A 20,116-nucleotide genomic window follows, 5' to 3' on the forward strand; every position below is an offset into this window, starting at 1 on the left:
TACTTCACTCAGCATAATGTCCTCCTGAGTCACCCATTTTGAATAATATTGCATGAGTTCCTTAGTTTTCAATGCAGCATAGTATTCCATTGTGTGAATATACCACAACTTCTCTATCTGTTTGTTTGTTGATGGGCACTTAGGTTGTTTCCAACTCCTTGCTATTGTGAACAAAGCTGCAATAAACATGGGTGTGCATATATCTGCTCGGATGTCAGTTATCGTCTCTTTGGGGTATATTCCCAGTAGTGGAATTGCTGGGTCACATGGTATCTCTATTTGCAACTTTTTGAGAAAGCGCCATACTGCCTTCCACAGTGGTTGCACCATTTCCTGAATTTTTTCTTATCACCTGTACTTTTAAATGTTTTTTTTCATTAGTTGACATAACAGTAATTTGTATACATTGTGTTTCATTCATATTCATTTTGCATTATGTATTATGCTTCATACATAATTCATATACATTTTATATAGTTAATTACTATTGATCTATGCCTATGATTACCCCATCTTTTTGAGTCTCCATTGAATCTTTTTTGTTCCTTCACCCTCCACCTCCACCCACTAAACGCTGGTATCCTAGTTCTTTTCATCCTTCCTCTTTTTCCACTCCTTTCTGTCCTACCCTTTCCCCTTTTGGACTTTAATACACATCTGACTATTTATCATTCTGTGTTTACAATAATGGTCTTAGGCAGTATTTGTCTTTACGAGACTAAATTAGTTTATTCAGCATAATGCTCTCTAGACTCTCCCATGTTATGTTTTACAGAGTTAATTTTCCTTATTATGCCATAGTATTCTATTTTGTGAATGTACCATAATTTCTCAGTGCATTCATTTGTTTATGAACATTTGGGCTGTTTCCATATTCTTGCCATTGGAAAATAATACTACTATGAACATAGATATACATATCTCTGTTCATGTCTCAGTTCTAATTTCCTTAGCACTAGGAAATATTCTTAGTAGTAGCATAGTTGGGTTATGTGGAATGTCTATGTTAATTTTTGTTATTTTTTTTCAAATTTTAGATATTTATTTTTCAGTATAAATTCTAACATGATACACTAATGTTATTTTATGCATTTAAAGAAGAAACATCCTGGTTAAGTGGGAAATTGTGTGGATGGCTTCTGGAAGACCTTCATTCTGAGTGATATAACTATCATCATTTATCAAAGTTCATAAAGTTTCCATAGACATGTTGTTTAGAAAGTGGATAGTTCTAGGTTACTCTTTCTGTCCCAACAGACATCTGGAATAAATAGTGCCAGATGCATGACATACAATGCTGCTCCAGTACCTCCAGCTCCAACAACACAGAGAGAGGTATCTTCTTGGCTTGACTGAGGATCTTACAGAACATGTTTGTAATGGAGCCCACATGTGTGGAAGGACAATATATATATTTGTCAGACCTTGGGAATTGCACTCTGCCCCAAGTTCAGGCATACAGTGTCACCCAGACCTCTTACCTGAAGGACCCAATTTTTGTTAAATTAAACAACATCAAACAGATTTATAGCATAATTCTAGTCAGTACCATATTTCTTAATGTAAATTAGAAATTTCAAGGATGGGTGTGTGTGTATGAAACTATGATAAGAATCTTTTAATACCTTTCTGAAGATTATGTCTTGATCTTTGTACCCTACTGACAAAGAATAGCTGCTTAAATTCCATGGGGTCTGAACCTGTTGCTTCACTCCTTGAACTTCAGCTTTTTCTCCATTAAATGAGAAAGATGGTTTGAGTTCCGTGAATACCAAATCATCTGCATGGAAATGTACTTAAATAAAGCAGTTTGGCTATAGTTTCAAAAGTAATAGAGAAAGAGCTTTGTACAGCAATGAAACACTTCTCCAAATTAATGACAACAACTCTTTTGTGGAATGAACAATTTTTCTCAAGAGTTATACTTGGCTATACTTCCATTTTATACCAAAATAATAATGTTTACTTCGACATCTTACAGTGTGGAAATTTTTCCAACTTATCCCAGTGTTGTTAAGTGCAAATTTAAAATCAGGCAAAACAAAGAAGAACAAACACGGGCTTGAGTACACCAGAAATCATGAGGATGACACAACACAGGACCAATTTCAGAGCTGTTGCTCACAGGGTCACTATGAGTTGTGCTCGATTTCATGTCACCTTATAGCAACAACAAATAGCACATAAGTGTAAGATATTTAGGTGTTCTCTTTATGGATTAAAAGAAATATTTTCAAAGAGTAATGTGTCATGCACTCTCCAAAGTTATATTTCATAAAAGTAAATTTGACTCTTCCTTTTTTTAAATAAAACAATTTTTATCTTATTTTCTGATTGCATTGAATCTTGTTTTTCTCCTTCTCCCCCATTTTTAATTTTATAATGGTTGACCTACAAAGTTTGTATACATTGTTTTCACACTGGATCTTTCCCTTTTCCTTTAGCCACCCCTCCCCTCTACCCACGAAATTGTGTGACCCTATGATTAAGCCTCACCCCCATCCTCACATCTTGGATCCTTGGATCCTCATACTTGTTCCACAATAATGGTCTTATGTAGGATTTGTATTTATGAGACTGAGTTAGTTCACTTAGCATAACGCTCATTAGTCCCTCCCACATTAGGTAATAATTTACAAAACCGTTTCTCCTGTGTGCTGTATTCCATTTTGTGAATGTAACATAACTTGTCAAGCCATTCCATTATGGCTGGTCCTTTTGGCTGTTTTCATGTTCTTGCTATGGTGAATAACACTGCTGTTAACATTGGTGTCCAAGTGTCCATTTGTGCCTCAGTTCTCATTTTCCCACGGCATATTCCAAGCAGTGTAGTAGCTGGTTCTTATGGAATTTCTATGTTTATCTGTTTGAGGAAATGCCAAACTGCCCTCCAGAGTGGTTGTACCATTTTATAATCCCACCAGCAATGTACAGGAGTTCCTATCTCACCACATTCTCTCCAATATTTATTACTTGCTGCTCTGCTAAATTTTGCCACTGCTACTGGGGTAAGATGGTATCTCATTGTGTTTATGATTTGCATCTCTCTTATTGCCAGTGATTTTGAATATTTCTTCATGTGTCTATTGGCCATCTGAATGTGTTCCTCTGTGGAAAGTCTTCCCATGTCTCTTGCCCATTTTGTAATTGGATTATCAGTCTTTTTCTTCTGGAGGCCCAGTAATATTCTCTCAACTTTTGTTATGAGACCCTTTTCCGAGATACTATTGCCAAATGTTTATTCCCAGTGAGTAGGTTTTCTTTTCACTCTGTTGCAAAAAGTTTTTGATGAACACAGAGACTTAATCTTTAAAAGGTCCTAGTCATCAATTTTATCCTCTTCAGATTGTACATTTATGGTTATGTATTTGGCAGTCCCTTTATACCATAGACTAGGCCTTCTAAACTTGATCTCAGTTAGTCTCTTATGAATTTATTATTTTGGGCTTTATTCCAAGGTCTTTGATGCACCTTGAATTGATTTTTGTTCATGGTGTGAGATGTGGATCCTGATTCAGCTTTCTGCAGTTAGTAGTCCAGTTTTGCCAGCACTATTTCTTGAAGAGGTTGTCATTTCTGTATTTAATAGGTTTTATTGCCTTGTTGAGTAGCAGTGTACTATAGATAGATGGGTCCATTTCTGGGTTCTCAGATCTGTTCTATGTACCTGTCATTGTATGACTACCATGCTGTTTTGGTTACTACTGCTGTATGGTAGGTTTTGAGATCAAGGATTGCTATGCCTTCTACTTCTTTTTTTATTTTTAGTAGCACTTTGCTTATTTGAGATCTCTTTCCCCTCCAAATAGAGAGTCTTTTGCTATTACAGCCATCTTTACAGTAAATACAAAACAGATAAGGAAAAAAGGAATATTTACCATCTTTGTTGTTGGTTTATTTGCTTTTTGAAGTTAACCTTCTTGCTTGGAACTTGCTTGAGGCAAGTGTCAGAGCAGAGCCTGGTGGGCCAGCATGATCACGGACATGCAGCTCGGACATGCAGCTCAGCATGTTCGCCAACGTGATGGGCGTGTCACTGTTCCTGCTTGTCTGTCTTTACCACTAAGTGGCCTTCAATAATCCCAAGAATCAAGAATGAGAATGGCACTTCCGACCTCCCCCACCCCAGGGTTCCAGGACATCGTCTGAGGCAAGGTGGAGGGTGTGAGGGGCCTTCACACTTCACTTCATCCCTTCTGCCCATCACAACATACAAAGCAACTACACTTGGATTTGTTTCAAACAACTTTTATTTCCGCGAAGTCTTCCTTAACCCTATGGAACAAGAAGCTGCCACTGAATAGGGCCCAGTATAGTGGCTCATTTCTTTTCTACTCCCCTGATATAAAAATATAGATATTTTTAAAAAGTAATAATCTTCTGATACAAGAGAAACGTTTTTTAAAAATGTGGTATTCGAGAATCTAATCTTTACATTACAGTTTTTGTATATACCTGTATCTCCTGTCACCTTTAGCAACCGACAGAAATGATAATAATATACATTTTGCTTGCTTACTTGATATTGTGACCCTTGGTGCTATTTTGGTTGGTCAGAGAGTACAGGAAGTGGTTGAGTGTGATTGAGCATGCTCTAAGTATACAGGTTCAAACCAGTTTGAAGGAATTTAAATTGTAAGGTTCCGAGGTTTGGCTTTGTTCATAAAATCTCTAATGCTCACAGTGTGAAGTCTTTTAAAACGATTTAAAATGAACCCTGTTGGTTCATCCCAGTGGGATAACTAAGAGAGTTGGGTCATTTAGGTGCTGCCTTTCTCTATTGGATGGAAGTAGCCTCATTACAATTCTTGAAAAGCAATCACTCAATAGTCAAATAGCCTCATTAGTTCACGTGCTATTTATCCTGTTCAGCTCAAAGCAATTTTTTGTTCTATAACCTAAATTGCTTTTTTTTTTTACTATGTGGAATGATTTAATGATAGACTAGGTCCTGGCTGGAAATTTAATATAATGCCACCTTGTCAGAATTTCATGGTTAATATAATATTATATTAATAAAAATTAAATTACTTCAAGAATGAAACCATGTCATAGTATTCAATTATGAAATGTTTTACTTGTTCTACAAAGAATAAGCAATCTACTGAAGTTCTAAGGTTTTCAGTCCTATGGAAGAGTGTCCTTTTTCCAGCAGAACACAAATAGCACCAATAGCCACAAACAGCAACCATTGTTTCAGCTACAAGGTGTTTTTGTTTTTATTTTGTTTTTTGGCACATGAATTCTAGACTGAAGGCAACAACATAGGGCTTTTCTCTTAGACTACATCAGAGTATTAGTGATTACATATTGTTTTTGCTATTTTCTGCTTTCAAAATATCCTACCTCTACGGTGTTTAGATAGGAAGAATTTTTAGAGTACCACTTATCAGTTATTATATACTCATCTGTTCATAGACTCGTCAACTGAGGGAAGAGATGTGCAGCAATGGGAAGGGATTCATTGTATGGTGTCAAATAATGATACCTATTTTCTGTTAAATCTTGCAGTTAAAACATATTATCCACTATCTGAAAGTCATCTTTTGCTTATTTATCTCCTCATCATCCAAATGCCAATGTCTCATAATGAACTCACTTTTAACCCTTTGTTCACTATAAAAACTTATACTTCTTCCCAAAACTCCTTTTTCAACAAAGTATCAGATTCGTTTGCCTTTATCCCATTATCTCGAAGAGCTTTTTAATAATTCTCTTGAATTTTTCCCTTTTTCTTTAAACCGAAGTAAAAGTTTTCTGCCAGCCTCTTCCATCTCATCTTTCTAGATTGCTATGTGAAGTTTTCAGATTTATCCTCCTAAAATATGATGCTTATAATTTCTAGACCTTGCCCCCAAATCTTACAGTTTCTCTATTAAATAAATGTAGAATATTTAATCTGATGTTAGAAGCCACTTCTTATCTGTCCTTTCCACTTATATCACAATCTCAATCTTCTTGAAATTTTCTACTCTAGGTTGTTGGAATCCTGGTATTGTATTTTCCATTATATGACATTGCTGTAATTATTTATATTCTTGGATTATTCCTATGCTTGTTCTGACAATCTAATTTTTTTAAAAAAAATCTTTTGTGTTTACTTGAGATTCTATACTAGTTTAAGCTAAATCTGCATTACAACATTAACAATTTTTCACATTTATATAATTCTTAACTTTTCAAAGGATTTTAATATGTATTCACAATTGTCACCAACTTAGTAAATGTATAAGAGTTCTTAAACTCAAATAATTTAGTGATTTGCTAAAAGTCACAAAGCTAGTGAATAGTAGTTGAGCATTTTTATTCTTGGTCCTGCTTACTCTTCTCTGAAATCTTCATTTTTATACAACTCTACTTGTAAAATGTAATTGATTTTAAGTCTTTCTTGCAAGCATCAATTTATCATTCTTCAGTGTAAACCTATCTGGAGTAAGATGCAAGCTCATTTACCTTTTTTTCTCCAAAGCATGAGCACATGGGGGGAGGAATCTGTTAATTTTTATATTTACTTGCCGAACTAAACTATCAATTGTAAGCAAATGGACATAGAACTCATAGGACTTATAACAATGAATATGTAGTTAATACACATTTATCAGTCATCTACTGTCATGGGCCCTGTGTAAGAATATGCAGGGAGAAGGGCAGGCATTTGAAAAATATGTGGTATTTCTCTGTTTTCAAGGGCGGTGGCTTGACCTCTAGATTACAAATGGATCATTGCACTTTTTATTTTTAAAGACTAGATAAAAATTACAAAAATGTGGCTTGATAATTTATTGCCATATTTATATAATGGCTAAGCGAGACTAGATAACAGCATACCGATAAAAACTTTTAAGGATAAATTAAAAAACTAACAAGGACCTCTGATGACACAGTGGGTTACATGTGGGCTGCTGACAGACAGGTCTCCGGTCTGAATCGATCAGTCACTCCGTGAGAGAGACATGGCCAGTCTCCTTCCATAAAGACGTACAGACTTGTAAATCTGATACGGTGTTTAGATGCATCATAATAAACTCCAAGACAGTGGATTTGGATTTATTATTATTATTATTATTATTTTTTTTTTCCATCCTATTATTATTATTTTTAAAAGTATGATCTGAATAGTGTTTCATAGACTTGTGTGATTCTGAATCATGTGATTTTAGGACCTTGAAAAAGGGATGTAATTTGTAGACTGATAGGCAAGAGTAGTATCTCAAGTGAATGAAATTTTCATTAGCTAAGGTGTTGATTTTTATTTCAAAGTTAAAATGTGATGTTTGTGGCAGAAAAGTTTGAATAGATAACTAATGTCTTTTCTTTCTTGGCAGAGGTGAAGTGTAGGATACTCCTGGCTCTTCTTGAATATTCAGGTATGTTTTACATTGTTTTTACCTTTGGAAATGATTGTGGCTCATCACAGGAGAGGTCTTACAATGTGAGTGGAGCCAATTTCAGCTATATACCAATGTAGGTAGAGGCTTGAGTGTGCCCCTTTCTAATTCCTCAGAAAGACTGAAAATAATGAAATAATATGTAAATATATTTGTAGAGCATATAATTAAAAAGTAGAAAGGGTACAGAGATTGATAAAATTAATGGGTTGCCTAGTGGTAAGAATTTACACTGCAATCCATAAGGCACATAGTTCAATCCTGCCAGATTCTTCACAAGAGAAAGATGGGCAGTCTCCTCCCGAGCAATTACTGCCTCTGAAAACCCACTGGAGGGTCAGCTATGTATTGATTTTGAATTGATGGTACACAACAATGACAGCAAATGATATTTAATTTGAATATGTATATATAGATTGATTATGAATAGGCTGTATGTAAACATTCTGTAAAATTAAAAATCCCAGTGAACCACCAGTGATTCACTCACAGGAAATCTTTGTGACGAAGTAAAATTTCCCCACATGGTTCCCAAGGGTGTGGGTCTTTACAAAAGCAGATTCCTCATTTTTCTCCTGTGGTGCAAATGGTAGTTGGTAGTTTGGAACCACCAGCCTTTTGGTTAGCAGACAAATGTCTTAACCACAGTCCGCAGAGTTTCTTAAACATACTCTATGTTTTACTTATGTTAGAACATTTCCATCATTTGCATAAGGAGCCCTGACATAATAGCAAAATGCTCAGCCACTAACAGAAGGTCATTGGTTCAAACTGACTAGAGGCTCCATGGGCAGAAAAAACTGGTGACGTAACCCCATAAAGGTGACAGCACAGGAGACTCAAAACTCAGTTCTCTTCTGTCATATATGGTCTATATTAGTCAGAATTAGTTCTATAGAACACATCAACAGAGTCATGTACATAGTGAGTGCTCAGAATACATTGATAATGAAAAGTTACATTAGTGAATAATCAAATATTTTATCAAACTTTAAAATACAGATGATAAACTATTGACCTCATGAAAGCAGGAGCTGTCTCTATTTTGATCGTTGACACACACAAATGCCTAAAATACTGGCTTACATAAAAATATTCCATAAATACTGTTTTGCAAAAATGAATAAGAAGGGACAATAATGTGAAACATTTCAATTGTATTTTTATACCAAATAGATTTAGAGAATTTTGAATTCTAGATTTGTAAAAAACTCAAATATACTTCTCAGTCAAGGTGGCAGAGTTCAATGCTAGCTTGGTAATGTATCTCTTTCTCTGAATATAGATTTATAACTATGATTATGGACTTTATTGTTGTTGTTATGTGCCATCAAGTCACTTGTGACTCATAGTGACCCTATATATAAGAGCCCTAAATGCCTTTCTATCCTGTGCCAACATCCCCATTTCAGACACACTCATTCCCACCACTCTAATCACAGAATCGACTCATTCTCACCACTCCAGTCACAGAATCGATTCATCTCATCGAGGGTCTTCCTCTTCTGCGCTATCCCTCCACTCTCCCAAACATGATGTTTCTCTCCAAGCACTAGTCCCTCCTTGCAACATGCCCAAAGTATGTCAGATGAAGCTTCAGAATCCTTGACTCCAAGGAGCATTCTGGCTTCATTCTCTCCAGGACAAACCTGTTTGTTCTCCTAGCAGCCCATGGTATATTCAACACTCTTCTGCAGCACCACAGCTCAAAGGCATCAATTCTCTTTCTATCATCCCTATTCACTGTCCAACTCTCCGATGCATAAGCATGTAATTGCAAAGACTATAGCCTGGATCAGGCACACCTTAGTCTCCAGCCTGACTTTGTTGCTCTTCAGTACCCTTGAGAGGTCCCTCATAGCTGACTTTCCCAGTGCAATTTGTCTCCTGGTTTCCTGGCTGCTGTTACCAAGAGTGTTAACTGTGGAACCAAGTAAACTAAAACTGTTAACTATATCAATCTCTTCACCATCCAATACTGATGCTATCAGTTGGCCCAGTGGTTAGAATCTTTGTTTTCTTGATGTTGAGCTCCAATCCATAATGAAGGCTGCAGCCCCTAAACTTCTGCAGCAAGTGCTTCAGGTTGTTATTATTATTATTATTTTAAACTATTTTCAAGAGTTATAAAAATCCCAAGAGATATATAAACAAATTTTACCATATTAGCTTTAGATTTTGGTAAGAATTTGCACCTACAACTACAATTACATGCTTTTTGATGTACAATATAGAAGGAAAGTTGAACATTTATGTCACTTAGCTTTTGCTATATTAAAAGAAAATCCTTCAAAATCTTTTTGGCTTAAAAGAACAAGAGTTTGTGATGTTTGATTCTAGTTTCCAGCTGAAGTCTTCTCGTGACCTCTGCCAGGCTTTGTTTTCAGCTGGGTGTGTGTGCACGCATGCCAGAAGTCAGGGCACTGATGGCATAAGATGCCTCATTCACATTGATGGCAATTGGTACCACTAATAGTTTAATAGGCCTGACTGGACCAGATGTTTTTCATCATCCACCAAACCAACCTGTTTTGTTCATGTGGCCTCTTGGCACAGTTCCAAGAAGAGACCAGGAATAGATGAGTTTGGCCTCTTCAGTTGGCCAAGAAATGTCCTGGCTAATTTGGAGGTAGTGGATGGAGGAATAGACTGCTGCTTTTAAGGGGAGGAGCCTCAAAGGCATATTTTCTTGCGAAAGCATGGAGATAGGAAAGGGAAATTCTGACCTCTTGAGCACACTGTCACACTTGGAACATATGATTTGTAATGAATGCAAGGTTGGCATGATCACTTAGGTGTCTTTTCCCCTGCTTCAGTGGGTTGTTGTCTTTCTATTTGAGTGGGTTATAATAATAACAAAGTTTTTTCACTGCTGACTCTGACTCAAAGACTACATACACCTCTGGTCATTTGAATCCACCAGCAACTCTATGGGAGACACATATGCAGTCTTCTCTCAAGCGATTTACATCCTCCCAAAACCCCAGTGGAAGGTCACCTATGAGTAGGTTGTGACCAGAGGACAATGAGTTTGCTTTTGAGTTTTGATAAATAAAACATTTCATAGGTTACTCTCAGGAACTTTACTGAGTCTCACAACATCTTTGAAAATATTATTGCTTGGCCAGTTTGAAAGGTACAGAAATTCAAATTAAGGGGAGTAATAGTAATCAGCATAAATAGTATTTATTCTACAGAATTTTTGAGCATTTGTAAGATTAGTTGTATGATAGATGCCATAGCAACAAAATGAAATTCACATACACTTTTGCCAGTGCTAAAGGTGGTCTCAAATACGTTGCCCTCATAATTAATATTTAAATGGATGTTCTAAATGAGCCTCATTTCTGTTCAAATTTTATTTCTTTATTTCTCTATTTTTCATAGTTTAACTACCCTCCATCCCTTTTTACATATTAAATGGTGCCAAAACAGTAGCCAACATATGGTTTTTCTCTCTAAGATCTGCTATCAATAAAGATCCCTACCTTGAATTTTCTCGAGGCTCCTCTTTTTGTGTCTTTATTTTGCATTTTTCCTGTTCTCAGCAATCTCTGTGTAAGAATAATAGTTAAAATTACTTGTGTATCTTAGAAACCATCTCATTCTTTTCAGATGAGCCAGCTAACTGTGGACTTTGAACTTTTTGAACTGCTGAGAAGAAATGAAGTGTCAATAATTTAAAGCATGTTTGTAGATGAGCTAAACTAGGTGCTTGGGTATGGTCCTGAAACTGAAGCCTTTGATTGGTATGAAAACCATTTGGTTTTGATTGTATTCCCCTACAAAAAAATTCTTGTCATGAAGACATAATAAGCTATCCCAATAAAACAGAACCCCTTACCTTTTTTATTGTTGTTGTTAGAAGTACAAGTAGCTGTTTTGGTTCTTGCTCTAGGTCTTATCCACATACATTAGAAATTCATATAGGATTGGTCAAGGATGGATGCTTGAGAGTTTTGAACATAATTGCAAGGGAACCCAGTGCCCTTAGGTGATTTCCGACTGATAGCAACCTTAAAGTCACCCAGACTGTAAATCATTTTTGGGGAGGACTTTGTATCTTTCTTTATACCTTTCACAGAGCACGTGGTAGATTTGAACTACAATGCAGCACTTAATGCACCATGCCACCAGAGCTCCTTGCTTGTATGGAAAAAATCTGGATGTTTTTGCTGGGAGTTAAATACCTTTGGATTCTATGTTTCTTTATCATGGTATACCATCTCCATTTAGCAGTGCAACTAAGAAACTCAGCCTCCACATGGTTCCAGGCACTGTGTGGGATGCTAGAGTGGGAGTGGAAAAAGAACTGCAATAACAACACTATCTGATTTCACTTTTCTGAGTGTTTTAAATGTTCCCTCCCCCCCATTTAATCTATCCGTATTACAGATCTAAGCTGCAGGAATAACCTTAATTCTACACAGAAAAAATTTGACAGCTGTAACCACACAGTTCAAAATTAATGGAACAAACAGTAGAAGGCAGATTATATGCCTGGAAAGCCAATGAACTTAACTCATGGCACATATACTGTCCCCTGTGAGACACTGTTGTATGAGGGGTGCAAACTTGTAAACAGACTGTCACAGTGCTAGGCAACTAGTCATATAATGAAGAGATGTTGTTCTTTGACGCTGTTGAGTCGACTATGACTCAAGCAACTCCATGGACAGCACTCTTGAACCCTGTCCTATCCTGGGCCATCCTCCTCATCTCTGACATATTTTTGCCTGTTGCTGCAATCAGTGTCAACCCATCTCATTGGTAGGGTCTTCTTTCTTTCTCTGACCCTCCACCTTTCCAAGCATGATAATATCCCTTTTCAAGAAATAAATTCTCCTAGCAACATGTCCAGAGTATGAAAGAGAAGCTTCTCCATCCTTGTTTCTAAAGAGCACTTAGGATGCACCCTCTCCAAGACATATCTCTTTGTTCTTATGACAGTCCATGGGAGACGCAGTACTGTCCTCCTGTATCACACTCAAAGGCATCAGTTCTTCTGTTATCCTATATTATTGTCCAGGTCTCAGATGTGTAGTGAGGAATTAAAAAGACTGTGGCCTTAATCAGGCAGGTGGCAGGAAAAAAGGACAAGTATAGAGAATTCACAGGAAGAGATATGTTTAAAATTTCAAGATTATTTAAAATTTTAAAGATTATTTAAGTGTCCTACTGAGCTATGGTGACCTGCTGGGTAAGAAGCTTCCCTGCCAACTCAAAGACATATGTTTCAAATCCACCAACTGCTCCATGTGAGAAAGATGAGCAGTCTCCTCCTGCGTGATTTACTGCTTCTGAAAACCCATTGAAGAATCAGCTATGATTGAGTTCTTACTCAAAAGCATGCAGAAAAAGGCAGAGGTGAAGAGGAAATAGAAGGGTCTACAGACAGGAAATCCATGCCAGAAGCCCCAGACTGTAAGGATACTGAATGCTACCTGGTGGGCTGAGTGCTTCGGCAGTGGCAGGCTGTGCTCTGGAGTCTTCGAGCTGATTTCAGATGCAGTATTCTATGGCCTCTCACAGCCTTGTCAAGTCGACTGCTAGATTGTGAGTGAATGGAGAGAAGTGGTATGTTGAGAAGCTCTCAACATAAGTTGAAGATAAGCTGTAATTGGTAAATGTAGCAAAGGTTGCCATCACCTTTTGCGGAACTGCGTTTTCTTCCTTTGTTACACTCTGAGAGATGCTGTTATGTAAAAAGTGACTGGAAGAAATATTAATACACAGTATACATTTTAGGAATTTTTAAAGTCTATACAACCAGACAATCTCCTACATGAATGTAGGAATATGGCAATAATCACCTCATGTAGTAAAAAAATGTATTACATATTTTAGGTAAGAATATCTTAGGTAAAGATTCAAACAAGTATATGGTACAAAAGCATCTGCATTCCTATTTGCACCATTCACACAAGGAAGAGGCTTGGGTTAGTCCTCTTCATGCCTGTAGTGATTAGCACCTGGTGTAGTTACTACTGAGCCTTTAATGTTGGTGTAGCAGAGCTTACAAACAGAGTTTACATATTAGGAACAGATGTGAATGTTCATTGTGATCAATTTTTAATTGATAGATGAAGTTGAATGAGATTAACTTGGTTTACAATGCGTATAGAACATATTAGCAAAGAGTATTACATTCAGAAAGTCTGCTGTCGGAGACCTCTCCAGAGTACTGAAGAGCAATGATGTTAGTCTGGCGACTAAGGGGTGCCTGATATAGGCCATGGTCTTTGCAATTTCTTGCTCTGCACCAGAGAGCTGAACAATGACTAGGGATGATTGAAGGAAAAGATGCCTTTGAGCTGTGGTGCTGGAGAAGAATAGTGAATATACCATAGACTGCTAAGAAAACGAACAGGTTCATCCTGGAGAGGGTTAAACCTGGCCGCTCCTTGGAGGCAAAGATTCTGAAGCTTTGTCTGACATACTTTGGACATGTTGCAAAGAGGAATCAGTCCTTGGAAAGGGACATCATGCTTGGGAGGGTGGAGGGACAGCACAGGAGAGGAAGACCCTCAATGAGCTGGATTGATTCAGTGACTAGGGTAATGGGGTAGATGTGTCAGAGACATTAAGATTGACAAGGGATAGAGAAAGGTTTAGGGCTGTTGTACATAGGGTCGCTATGAGTTGCAGGATACTCGATAGCACATTACAACAACAGCAGGACAAACATCTGATGTTGTCCTTTTACAAAAAGAATAAGAAATTTGTTAATTGCTTTTCAAAAGTTACCTGTAAAGAATATTTATTCCCCTACTAATGGTAGAGTTGCTAAATCTTGTGACTTTAGGCAACACTGGTAGGGAAGCAACAAGCTTCTGTTCCTGGAGGTTTCTTTGCTACTTTGTATATCAGCAGTCCTCTTGCCAAGTAGATACTAACAAGGAATTATTCACAGATTGTACATAGGAATTTCTCCACTGAAGAAGTTGTGTTTTCTTAAAAAAAAAAAAAAGAAGCCCAACAACACCCAGATTGTCTGCTTTAATAGATAGATAGATAGATGATAGATAGATAGATAGATAGATAGATAGATAGATAGATAGATGATAGATAGATAGTTAAAAATAAAATAATTGAATCCTTTATCATGGCATTGTCTGACTCATGCCAGCCTGCAGTATGTCAGAACAGAACTGTGCATTACAGGGCTTTCCATGGCTAATTTCTAGAAATAGATCCCCAAGCCCTTCTGGATGGACTTGAACCTCCAGCTGAGTTTGCCAGATGTCTGTCTGACTGAAGGATTCTGCATTATTATAAACTCTCTCATTGCCGTTCAGTCTGAATCAATTTGTAGCCAACTCTTCAGTGGGTTTTATGAGGATCTAGGTATCATGGAAGGAGATTGCCCATTTTTTTCTTCTTTGAGACAACTGGTAGATTCTATCCACCTCCTTTTGTGTTTGTGGCATAATGCCTTACCCACTTGGCCACCAGAGCAGGACCACTGTAAAGCAAAATAAGAATGTCCCAGAAAGATACAGGACAAATTTCAGCTAATAGTGTCTCATCTCTAACTTCTGAGTTACCCTTTTAAGTTAAATTAGTCAGAGGATAAAAATAATACATTTTAATTTCACTTGTTTGCTTGTTCATTGCTCTGAGGACTAATTTTTCTCCATTTATTCCTTCAGCAAACTTTTATTTGTCTACTCTGTGCTAGAAATTGAGCTAACCACTATGTGTTCCTTTTTAAATTTTTTTTTTTACTTTATTCAGAATACTTCGACAGCATTCATTTCCAGCTTAGCCATTTTTATACTTACCTGTAAAATATTTCCCTATCTGTTAGAATGGAACAATGTATTTAACTACTTATGGACATATTCAACACATGATGCTGATGACATTCATATATAAAAACATATGGAATTGCCTTATTCAACTGTCCTTGACCTACAAAAGAGTAGATTCTTATAGTTCAACCTAATAAAGAGATACTTTAAGCATAAAATTAAATATTTATAATATATAATCCTTTCTCTAATAGAATGTCTAATAGTAAATGTAATTAAGAGAGTAACCGAGTACACATTACTGCTTTTTGTACACACAAGACTTTTATGGTTATTAAAAACAGATGTTCCATGTTCTTAGTAAACAACTTTAAAATGATACCTTTTTTACAAATAAAACAAGAACACAACACTGAGTAAAAGTAGAATTCTTTTTTTATATTGTACGCTAATACTGACAATGTTTAATCATTCATTCATGAGCTCCAGAAATAGTCTCTATTTTGAATGTTTTCTTGTTAGACTTGTTGTTCGTCTGGTGGAGAGTGATTTTTCAATGTGTTAAACGTCTAACTTAATCTTTATGTGGCTCATATATATCCAGCCACCCAGCAAGGACGGAAATGAACACTGTGTGGTCAGAACACACAGCTTGTTTCCGTTAGGAAAAAGTATGACTTCAGAGCAGCCGTCAGGAGCTGAGTTTTCCTTCAAAGTGGGCCTGTCACAAAGTTTGTTCATTACAGAAGAAAAAACTTACTAAAAATTTATTTCTGTGGAAAATTATACCTAAAAAGAAAGGAATTTGTGAGCTAGAAATATGTGTAGCTATTGAAGTCAAATAACTAATTTGAGAAGACATAGATTTCTTTACTACTGCATGTGAATAGTAAACAGGCTTTCTCCCATGTGCATTTAAATGTCTGTAAATCACATGGGAGGAGATTGTCCATCTTTCTCCCATAGTGTAGTTGGTGGATTTGAACTGTCTGCCTTTGAGTTGACAGAGCAACTTCTTACCACTAAGCTACCAGAACTCCCATAAAGAGGTTTAGTAAATAGTGGTTTTAAAAAAAATTGTATTAATAGTATTGGATTTTATTTGCCAGCACAAATGGAAAATTTAAAATTCCTGCATTAAAGTGTCATACACTTGATATACAAATCAAGTCACATCAAAAAAGGGGGAAATAAACAATGAAGATTTTGACTTTCCCCTCAGGTTTCATAAAGCAACTCAATGATTTCAGAATAAAGTCTTCAAATTGATTAAGAGAAATGATATTTCTATTTCTCACATTTTGGGTGTTTACTGTCTTCTAAAGGGCTTATTTGTGAAGATCTATGAGTTCATTTGTAGAGCTTTAATTTGCATTTTCTCTGAGTTAGACAAAGGTATGATACCGTAGCGGATATAAATGCTTAATGGCATCTGCAGCGTTTTTCAAAGCCTTCTGCTTTCTCCTGGCTCACAGACAGTGAGACGCAGCTCCGAAGAGACATGGTTTTCTGCCAGAGCCTCGTGGCCACCGTCTGCGCCTTCTCCGAGCAGCTCATGGCGGCCTTGAACCAGATGTTTGACAACAGCAAAGAGAATGAGATGGAAACTTGGGAAGCCAGCAGGCGGTGGCTGGACCAAATAGCAAATGCCGGTGTGCTTTTCCATTTCCAGTCCTTACTGTCACCAAACCTGGTAAGAAGCTCAGTGCCTACCTACCATTGACTTTGTCAACTTTCATTTAACCAGGTGTATTGACTGGTGATTGCTGCAGTGGGCTCTTGTGTGTCAGGAAGTGTGAGGATGGGACAGGACAGGGTGCAGATCGTCTGTTCATAGGGTTGATAATGAGTCATAGTTGTCTTGACAGCACTTAACAACAACACAACAACAATAAAAAATGGAAAGCAGACAGTCAACCAAGCCACTCCTATCAAGCTGTTTCAAACTCATAGAGACTCTCCATCAATTTTGGAAGCTGTTTAGTCTTTGTGGGACAAGACTGCTCATGTTTTTCCAGCACCTTGGCTGGTAGATTCAAACCACTGAACTTTGGTTGAGCCACCTCACACATTACTCACTACGCCACCAGGGATCTTCCATCTATATCAGATCCCTAAGAAAGAAGTGATTGTTTATCTTACCCTATTATCCTGCTTTCTTATATCAGCAGTCATTCAGCTACATTAAGAGAATATATTTTTTAATAAGTTTTGATAAGTTATGTGGAATGTAGAACTTCTTTCCTGATTATTTATTCACTGTGAGTGCTACCAGCTGAGAAACTTCCATCTGTTCCAACTCTCTCGGTAAGCACTGGCTACGAAGGTCGTCGGAGGGAGGAGGGTCTTTCTGTTACTGTTGTTGTTAGTGAAGAGTCACAGGAGAGAGAAACAGGCTGTCTTCAAACCCACACACCCACTGAGGTTGGCATCCTGAGACATGTTTGACAGCCAGACTCAGACAACTCACATTTGCCATAATATCTGCCAATCTGTTTAAATTTGCATATATTAAATTATTTCAGTGGCTTCCTTTGGATGTTTGTCCTGTTAAATCTAAAAACGTTGCTATAATTACTGTTGAATTTTCCATGTTTAGCATCAGCTTTCCAAAGTGGATATGAAGGAAGCATTTTAATATATTTCACAAATATAATTTGGGATGAACTTAGAGTTTTTTCACAAAATTTTTTGTGGCTCTGATTAATTGTCATGGTATTAAGAGACAAATGCATTCACTTTTATATATCAATCTCATGGGTTTATTACATGCAATTTGATTTGAAACCTAAGATGCTATTTTTGTCTACTACATTACACACAGAAAATATAACTACTGCAATGTGGCTGCCTTTTTTTAAGCAAGTAGACACTGTTTTATACATCAAAATTGTATTTTATTTCATTGATGTTGATAGTAGGGAGGTGTAATTGCACACTTACAGAAGGTTCTGGAATTATTAGATAAGAATTTTGTCTAAGTGTACTGCAGAGAGATAGTGGATTCTTTTGGTGGGGGAAGAAAAGACTATGCACTCAATGTGTAATCCATTTAGTTGTTAATAAAGTAAACAGAAGATTAAATTAATAACAATCTGAAATATGATGCTTTGGGGAGGATTTTTCAAAACAAAAAGTCAGACTCACCACCATCACATGCTTTCCATCTTGCATTCCTACTGATAGCAAACCTCTGTTGGGTGTCCAAGGCCGGAAGTCGTGGGGCAGGACAGCGGGTACTTTTGTTCCGAGGAGCCATGAATGGATTCATACTGCTGGAGATCTGTGACTTCTTGGTTAGCATCCCAATATGCGACAGAAGGTTTCATTTGTTATTAATTAAAACCAAACCCACCACATCAAGTCAAAGCTGACGCCTAGCCACCCTCTGTCAGGTTTCTGAAAATGTACATCTGTAAGGAAGGACTCTCCCAAGGAGTAGCTAGTGGATTTGAACCACTAATCTTTTGTTTGGATGCTTAACACATTAAGTACTATGCCATCAGGTCTCGTAGTTATCACATATATATTGCATAAGCTGGGAAGACAACTGCTAGCCTAATTCCTAACAAATGGTACGTGTTAAGTGTTGCTGAATTAATGAATTACTACTCTTTGAAAACAAACTGCTGTAGTATAATCAAGTAATGATATTTTTAAAACTTAATATTATTGCAAATCTCCAGGAAAGAAGAAAATATTGGAAAATTCTATCTTTCATAAATAATTTATATCTAGAATATATAAAGAATCCTTAAAACTAATATATATATACACACATATATATGTATATATGTATATGTATATACATATATTTTTTTTCTCTCATTCTCTGATTGCTGTAGAGTCAGAACTGACTCATAGCTGGCCTCCAGTGGATTTTCAGAGGCTGTTAATTTGCCTGGGAGGAGATTGCCCATTCTTCCCCTCTGGAGCAGCTGGTGGATTAAAATGGTCTACCTTTGAATTGGCAGCATAGCCATTTATCTACTTAGACAATACAGTAACTTTAGCAATAAAAGCACAATTAAAAACTGAATGAGGAATGTGACTAGATGGTACCCAAAACAACAACAACAAAGCAAAACACTCCTTAAAAAGAGAAACAAGGTAGAAGACATCTCACTCCCTGATTTCAAATCTTACTACGCTGCAATGGTAGTCAAGACAGCATAGTACTGGTACAATGACAGACACACAGATCAATGGAATAGAATTGAGAACCCGGAAATCAGCCCATCTACCTATAGACAACTTGATTTTTTGACAAGGAGATGAAATCAGTTAGGTGGGGAAACAACAGCCTTTTCAACAAATGGTGTTAGCAAAATTGGAAAACTATCTGCAGAAAACTCAAACAAGATCCACACCTCACTCCATATACAAAAACCAATTCAAAGTGGATCAAGGACCTAGGACTAAAACCAAGGACTACAAACTTCATTAAAGAAAAGCTTGGAAGAACGCTAGATGCCTTAATCCTCAGCATTAACAGTCTTTCAAGCATCCTGAAAAACCTACAACCAGGAGAAGATAAAATAGAAGGATAGGACCTTCTAAGGATCAAATCCCTATGCACATCCAAAAACTTCTCCAACAGGGTAAAAAGGGAAGCTACAGACTGGGAAAAAATATTTGGTAATGACATGTCAGATAAAGGACTTATATCTAGAATTTACAGAATACTCGAGCACCATAACAAGATAAACAACCCAATTGTAAAATGGGCACAGAATATGAACAGACACTTCACTAAAGAATACATTCATATAGCAAACACATGAAGAAGTGTTCAAAATCCCTAGCTCTAAGAGAGATACAAATCAAAACAACTATGAGAAGTCATCTTACCCAAGTAACAACAGCAAAATTTAACAGAATAGCAAACAACAAATGCTGGTGAGGTTGTGGAGAAACTGGAATCCTTATTTACTGTTTGTGGGAGTGTAAAATGGTTCATCACTATGGAAGGCA

The 20,116-nt window shown here is 36.9% G+C and overlaps 1 protein-coding gene across 1 annotated transcript in view; it reads left to right on the forward strand.

Moving 5' to 3' along the window:
• The window catches only part of PREX2 (phosphatidylinositol-3,4,5-trisphosphate-dependent Rac exchange factor 2), a 409,408-nt gene that overhangs the window by 262,243 nt on the left and 127,049 nt on the right, over positions 1-20,116 (forward strand). The window contains exons 31-32 of the mRNA XM_006880444.1: positions 7,326-7,367; positions 16,618-16,835. Coding sequence (XP_006880506.1) covers positions 7,326-7,367; positions 16,618-16,835 — 260 coding nt within the window. The remainder of the gene's footprint in view (positions 1-7,325; positions 7,368-16,617; positions 16,836-20,116) is intronic.

This window comes from Elephantulus edwardii, unplaced genomic scaffold (assembly GCF_000299155.1).
Source record: "Elephantulus edwardii isolate Elephantulus edwardi_28Jun2011 unplaced genomic scaffold, EleEdw1.0 scaffold00008, whole genome shotgun sequence".
NCBI lineage: Eukaryota > Metazoa > Chordata > Mammalia > Macroscelidea > Macroscelididae > Elephantulus > Elephantulus edwardii.